At 33.7% G+C, this 7,878-nt stretch overlaps 1 protein-coding gene and 1 pseudogene across 2 annotated transcripts; both read left to right on the forward strand.

Annotated features, from left to right (window-relative positions):
* The first annotated feature begins 4,957 nt into the window (after nucleotides 1-4,957).
* On the forward strand, nucleotides 4,958-5,562 carry LOC103610781 (splicing factor 3B subunit 1-like). The gene is made up of 2 exons (XM_008594870.1): nucleotides 4,958-5,260; nucleotides 5,351-5,562. The coding sequence occupies exons 1-2, from the start codon at nucleotides 4,958-4,960 to the stop codon at nucleotides 5,534-5,536; spliced, it is 489 nt and encodes a 162-aa protein (XP_008593092.1). The 3' UTR covers nucleotides 5,537-5,562.
* Nucleotides 5,563-5,609: 47 nt separating this feature from the next.
* LOC103610783 lies at nucleotides 5,610-6,743 on the forward strand (annotated as a pseudogene). Its single transcript, XR_552239.1, has one exon. The product of XR_552239.1 is annotated as a splicing factor 3B subunit 1 pseudogene (transcript).
* Nucleotides 6,744-7,878: the final 1,135 nt, after the last annotated feature.

Genomic DNA, 7,878 nt, shown 5'->3' on the forward strand with positions numbered 1-7,878 from the left:
GACATAAGAAGCATCTGCTCTATGATAATATTGGGGGACCTGAACACACCTCTCTCAGAATTGGACAGATCATCTAGGCAACAAATCAATAGAGCAACCATTTCTCTTTCAGAGGGAAAGACAAAATCTAGGGTTATCAGTGGTGGGAGAGGGTAGGGAGAGGGGAAGGAGGAGAGATTGGACAAGGGGCATAAAAAATACGTACAATTTGTAACAATATACATACTAGTAATATTGATTTGATCCACATATGTCAACATTGAATCCCCAAAATATGTATATTCAATTGTAGTTCAATAAAATTTAAGTTTTCAATAGTTTGATGTGACAATTGCTCACTCAGCATTCACTCAAAGCTATATATACCTTGTGAACATTTTGGGGTCTGGAAACTTGTATTTCTGTCTCTGTAGGATAATTTTGCTGACTTTCTGACATAAATCCTTGACTATGTTGACTTCCTTCTGTTTCTTAGAGTTAAATCTAGTATGACTTACCAACTTCTGACAAATCATCACCACAAAAAAAAAATCTGTATTTTTTGTGATCTCTTCCAGTTTTAGTTATTGTAATTAAACATCATATGTAATTTTAAGGATTTTTTGCACACTTACCACTTTATAATTAGTAGCAGATGTTGCGAATTATTAGTAACTCACCCAGAGCCTTTAAAATTTTCAGTTTGCTTTGACCAATTTCTTACTGACAGCATTTGCATTTATGAACTTGAGACCTAAATCCCAGGCATATAAATACCTTAGTTCCCTTGTCCCTTGTGTAGGAAAATTTTGAAATGTGTTTTACACCATTTCTCAGATTTAAACCACTGTGATAGTTGACTTAGTAAACAAGCATAATTGGCTCCCTTTTTTCCCAGTATCACTTTGTCACCAATACTGCTATTTCCCCCCAAATTAAGTATTTGTCCTGGAGCCTTATCTCAGAGTCAGCTTCTGGAAGAATCCAAACTGAAGTATGTCCTTTTCTATATTTCTGTGTTGTCTCTCATCCTTCTTTCATATACTGGACACACATCAGGTCTTCAATAATTGGTGAATGAGTGAATAAACTGTGTCATTCTCTTTGCTTACTCTTTCAAAATCTTTTTTTCAGTCTTTTTTCCTCACCATGATCTAGTTAACTACTAGTTGTCTTTCAAGTCCCAGTCACAAAGGCTAACTCCTTTTCAAGCCTCTCCACAACTGTGCCAGAGTCTTTTATCCTTCATGTAGATTTCCATGACAATTTACAAATAATATTTGACAGCTCTTAGCATTATGACTTCCTTGAGTGTCTTTACCTTTGTTGCTATTCCTTTGTTTTCATGGTGTTCGATACTGGTGATAGCATATAACATGCACTTAATAACAATTTGAAAAAATAAAATGAGTCAATTAGGTACATGGAATGTTCTCTGTATTCTAGTTTCTTCCTGATTACACCATCACATTATGGTCTGCTCAGGGTTTCCTGGTTTAATTATTTACCCAAACCATTTGCCTGGTTGCCTTATTTTTAATTCAACATGTTTACACTGAGCATCTCTTCATAACTAGTTGAGAGTAAACATTTTACATATGAAGCATTTCTACTTCCTTTATCCTATTCCAAGTACTCTTCATTATTTCAGATTTCTCTTTCATGAAGTATTCTTGGTCCTCACTTCTCAATTCCTACTGTGACCATCATCCTGACCAGAACCTCATATTTTATTATTTATTTATTTATTTATTTATTTGTCTGTCTGTCTGTCTGTTTTGGTGTGTGATTCCCTATGTTTCTTATTTATCAGGTCAATATATACAATCCACCATGGTTATTACGGGTGATTGTCTAGGTTGCTGAGTACTAGCTGATAACAACTTAAAATTTGTCATGTGCGAGCTAATAGTTGAATTACAATGAAGTTCTTCAGTGGATTAAAAGAAAGAGCTGATTACTGGTGATGTTTTTGTTGTTGTTTCGTAATTTCATTAAGCCATGGAAGAAGCAATACTGAAAATCCTCTAAATCATATAACGAAAGTACATGTGTGATCCATTTCAAAATCAATCTCCCTCCCTCTTTTTAGATATAGCTATGATTCCACCTCACTTTACCAATTTTTCCCAATCTTTTAAGTCTCTTCTGGATTCTTTGCTGAAGTGTCCCTATATGAAAAGCTACTCGATGTCTGTTTTATACTGTTTCCATAATTATCCAAATTATTTTTTTTTCACTTAGCATTTCCTATCTATATTTAATATGGGTGCTGTGTGACTGTATGTGTGGTATATGAAGCCATAGAGATCACAAACTTTGTTTATGTAAATCACAAAACTTTAACTAATTGTTCCGCAATTAGCAAGATACGATGATGAAGGAGTTCACAATATGTGCTACTGGATGACAATTATTATGACTGCACCATAATCTGAAGAGTTTGCCACTGAGCTGGGAATATTTTTTTTAATGAAAGTAGGACCCATTCATCTGTGGTTTCTCACAGTGGACCATATTGCATGCATATCTAACACCGTGCAACCTCCTCTATAACATGAAATGTGAAGGTAAGCTAATAATTAACCTTCTCTCTCTGTATTTGGGAACAATATTCTTGGATTAGCATCCTTGAAAAATGTTTAGTGGTGTATTTTGCACTGACATTGTGTCTCAAAAATGTAGGCAATTGTCTACCTTCTGGAACATCACTAAATACATATCACATATATACATTTACTATTTTCACATTCACATACAAATACACAAAAACATCCAAAAAATCCATAATGTATACATATATACACATACATGTGTGTGTGTGTGTATATAAATTTACATATAAAATTTCTCTTTTTCATATGGAATATATCCTAGTGGTATCCTATTTTGAAAACAAATTATGCATCTAAGAAAGACTGCATTACACATATTCATATTTGGAAGACTAAGGTATTATTTGTCTCTTTTTATTTTTTGGAAATATGAGTATTACTCCATGATCTATTATATCTAGATAATAATAACCACTTTTTAATAATATCTACTTTTCCCAACTGTCTCGTGAAGGAGAAATTGGAGTGTGTGTGTTGGTGGGGAGAGGTGGATGACAGGTGTTGGTAAATAAAAAAAAAGAAAATTCTTATCCTTTTGGTTCTTAGAGAGAGATGCAATATCACAATTTAACCACATTCACCAAAGGAAAGCATAAAGGAAAAACTCCGTTAAGGGTTCTGTACTTCTGTTTGTTGAAGATGAAACATTCTAAGGTGAATTTGTATTGTTTTATGCTTTTTGTAAAATGAATGTTCCTCATAGAAGGAGTTTTCTCTGTCTTGGAAGGCAGCTTGCCATTAGCAATATTCCCAGGATATTTACAAACATGTTACATTAAAGGGAAGAACTTGTATACCAGGCCTTTGTAAATTTTCTTGGATGAAGCTAGAGAAGGGTTTGATTTATATCAGATTATACTCAACAGCAAACAGAGCAGAACTCTATTGTATGCTTCCAAATATGCTTAGGCCCAACAATATGAAAATTTAGGGGTAGTCTGCCTTCAGTGCCGTTATTCTACGATCCACTAATCCTTTGGTGTTTCCATTTTTCTTATCTCAGGAATTCATTTTGCATTTACAGTCACCTAGTTGCCCAGGAGACCCCATACTGAGTTTTCTTTGACTACTCTTCAATTCCTATATCAAACTGTACCCTTCACTCTCTGACTTTCAACACCAGCTTACCAATCATGATGGCTTCTGTGGAACGATGAAATAGTTAAAGTCTGAAAAAGAATCCTTTATAAAGAGTTTTCTCTGTCTTGGGCAAAAAGGAACAACTATGTGGGGATTTCAGGTACTCATTGGCAAGGTCGGGCGAGGGGAGGGGGGACAGAGACCCCACATGCTTTCCATAGTTTGGCCTATTCGAAGTCAACTATGCACAGCATTTCTGTGATTTAGTTCTTTATTTTTCCTTCTCTTTCTCAAATTATTACAACTTAATACAAGAAAATAAAATTTTTCATATGCACTCATGATTTATACTTTGTATTTATGCACGAGTTATATCTGTGTGCATATCGCTATACACAATTGAATACACAAAAATAAGTACAGCATAATTTAAGGTGATATTATGTATGATAACACTTATTTTGATTCCACTCAATTTATTAGCTTATGTGGTGAATTCAGGGCTCAAACTCATTTAAGATTTGGCCCTATGGGCAAGAAGTCTTCTCCAACAGTTATGGAATAATATGTGGTAGAAATATCTTAATCTACAAAAGTCTGGTCTCCTTTGAAGAATATTACTATGTCTAAGATTTAACAAGTAAACTAGGTACAAGATGAAAATATAATAAAATCTGAGAACTGAATGCTGTGGTTCATGATCATTCAAAAGGTGGAGGGATAAAAGCAATGTATAAAGTAGACTAAAAAGGAAGAGTACAGAGTTATGATGTTTGGAGGCCAAAAGAAGACTGAGATCCACTAGAAGGAAGTATCAACATAGTATTAAAAATCCATGGCTGCCTTTTTTCTATTACTATGCTTGTCATTTATAAGTAGCATGACCTTGGGCAGGTAACTTAACTAATTTATGCCTATTTCTTTGATTGTAAAATAGGGTAAAAAAAAAAAAAAGTACCTATCTCATAGGATTATTGGGAATACTTAATAAGACAAAATACATTGTTATGTGCCTCTAGCACTTTGTATCATTTTTTATATTATTTTCATTATCAAAGTCATTATCAAAATTAGGACTTATAAGTGATCATTTTCTTCACTTCTCTCTACATTAACTTCTAGTTTAAACTTATTTATTTTTATGTATGTATTCAGTTCAAGCTCTCAAGCATAAAAATTAAGATTTTGCTATTATTTCAAAGGTTTAACAATAACACGTTCTCTAAATTAGAGTTAATTCAGCTGACACAAACTTCCTTACCTTCTAAAAATAACCTATCTAAATGGTGATGGAGACAATTGAGAAAATTATGGGCAACTTGGGAGCAGCAGATATTGATCATAAACTTGAAGAACAACTAATTGATGGTATTCTCTATGCTTTCAAAGAACAAACTACAGAGGACTCAGTAATGTTGAATGGCTTTGGCACGGTGGTTAATGCTCTTGGCAAACGAGTCAAACCATACTTGCCTCAGATCTGTGGTACAGTTTTGTGGCGTTTAAATAACAAATCAGCAAAAGTTAGGCAACAGGCAGCTGACTTGATTTCTCGAACTGCTGTTGTCATGAAGACTTGTCAAGAGGTAAGCTTTTGTATCAGATTCTTATTTCTTCACCAAATAGTTATGTAAATAGTAATGTCTTAACTTTTTTTTTTTTTTTTTTTTTTGTAGGAAAAATTGATGGGGCATTTGGGTGTTGTGTTGTATGAGTATTTGGGTGAAGAGTACCCTGAAGTATTGGGCAGCATTCTTGGAGCACTGAAGGCCATTGTAAATGTAATAGGTATGGAATTTGCTGGTCACGTAAGAATTTTGTTTTTTTTTAACTTTCTTTGGATTTTTGAAAGTAAAACATAGAATCATATTTAGGGGTTAGGTGATTTTTACTTTTTTTTTTTTTTTTAAGCACTTCAAGATTGTAGTTAAGTCAGGGGATGTCACAAAAGTCTTGTCTCCCAAAACCGGAGCTGAATATGTATCTGCAAGAGAATGGATGAGGATTTGCTTTGAACTTTTAGAGCTCTTAAAAGCTCATAAAAAAGCCATTCTTAGAGCCACCGTCAACACATTTGGTTATATTGCAAAGGCCATTGGCCCTCATGATGTATTGGCTACACTATTAAACAACCTCAAAGTTCAGGAAAGGCAGAACAGAGTTTGTACCACTGTAGCAATAGCTATTGTTGCTGAAACGTGTTCACCCTTTACGGTACTCCCTGCCTTAATGAATGAATACAGAGTTCCTGAACTGAATGTTCAAAATGGAGTGTTAAAATCACTTTCCTTCTTGTTTGAGTATATTGGTGAAATGGGAAAGGACTACATTTATGCTGTAACACCATTACTTGAAGATGCTTTAATGGATAGGGACCTTGTACACAGACAGACGGCTAGTGCAGTGGTACAACACATGTCACTTGGTGTTTATGGATTTGGTTGTGAAGATTCGCTGAATCACTTGTTGAACTATGTATGGCCCAATGTATTTGAGACATCTCCCCATGTAATTCAGGCAGTTATGGGAGCTCTAGAGGGCCTGAGAGTTGCTATTGGACCATGTAGAATGTTGCAGTATTGTTTGCAGGGTCTGTTTCACCCAGCCCGGAAAGTCAGAGACGTGTATTGGAAAATTTACAACTCCATTTACATTGGTTCACAGGATGCTCTCAAAGCACATTACCCAAGAATCTACAATGATGATAAGAACACCTATATTCATTATGAACTTGACTATATCTTATAATTTTATTGTTTATTTTGTGTTTAATGCACAGCTGTTTCACACTTTAAACTTGCTTCGATTTGGTGATGTAAACTTTTAAACATTGCAGATCAGTATAGAACTGGTCATAGAGGAAGAGATAGAAATCCAATAGCATGATTTTTAAATAACCTGTCTTTGTTTTTGATGTTAAAAAGTAAACGCCAGTAGTGACCAAGAACAGTGATTATACACGCTATACTGGAGGGATTTCATTTTTAATTCATCTTTATGAAGATTTAGAATTCATTCCTTGTGTTTAAAGGGAATGTTTAATTGAGAAATAAACATTTGTGTACAAAATGCTAAAAATAAATAAATAAATAAATAAATAAAAATAAAAATAACCTATCACAATAATAACCCATGAGTTACAAAGAACATTGTAAACCTAAAAGCTTACCTTGCTATCTGTTTTAATGATATAAGATTAAGAAGGATGCAAGGTTTCTCTAATCTGAAGATATAGATGAGAGATCCATCAACACAATTTATGGTTAAAGTCAAAAAAGTGAGCCATTTTGGACATGAGGAAATTTAAATTCTGGGACATTACCTAAGAACTTAACACTAATAAACTGGCATCAAACTACAAACACTGCTGTGTAGGATTCAAATTGCAAAGCCAGTTTTAGTAAATACTAGTGACTTCTCTCACAATTTGGTAATTTTTTTTTCTAGGTTGTGGTCAAGGATAGAACATTTACCAAGGGTTAGTTGCAATGAGGATCAGAACCACTTGTTTTTGAAAATTTCAACAATGACATATTATGAGTTATATCCATAACCGCTGATTTAATATTCCCTCTGTCATTTGATTGTGAATGTGGGAGTTGGGTAATAAAACTCAATAAAATTTAATTCATATAACAATGTGATACATTCAGCCACAATATTCCAAATATTCCATCAAAACAGATTGCCTTATAGCAAATCACTGATACATTCATAAGTTCTGCCTTTTTTTATCCTGGCAATTACAATAGCCCTCAAGATCTTGAAGAAGAGATATGACTATTTTCCTGCCCCCCAAAACATGTACAAGACAGATTTATCTAAAATGTTATATATCTAGAATCGATGGTAAGATTTTCAATAATACTAGCATTATGTAGTTTTAAAAAGAACTTAGCTATCCAAGAGAACAGTTCTTATGAGACAGAAAAATAGTATATAAAAAGAATACCTTGCATTTACTTGACATTCAGTTTGTTTTGTTTAGAAAATATTAACAAAATACTACTTTTCAGATAATGGAAGCACAAACTCATGATCGTGGGAGAGAGGGTTTTTTTTTTTTTTTTTTTTTTTTTTATCCATTATAACCATAAGGTTGACCAAGATGCACAGATTGAAAAGCTTAACCAAGGGCAAATAAGCAATTACAAACCAAACCGTTATCTAGCTCTTGAAGCCAAAAAATTATTTTTAATGATAT

This window comes from Galeopterus variegatus, unplaced genomic scaffold, assembly GCF_000696425.1.
Source record: "Galeopterus variegatus unplaced genomic scaffold, G_variegatus-3.0.2 Scaffold11788, whole genome shotgun sequence".
NCBI lineage: Eukaryota > Metazoa > Chordata > Mammalia > Dermoptera > Cynocephalidae > Galeopterus > Galeopterus variegatus.

What these genes read in the sequence shown, in the direction of transcription:
- LOC103610781 (XM_008594870.1), top strand. Translation starts at nt 4,958, where the DNA reads ATGGTGATGGAGACAATTGAGAAAATTATGGGCAACTTGGGAGCAGCA. An exon ending in TCATGAAGACTTGTCAAGAG is followed by an intron (nt 5,261 to 5,350) that starts GTAAGCTTTTGT and finishes TTTTTTTTGTAG; the next exon opens with GAAAAATTGATGGGGCATTT.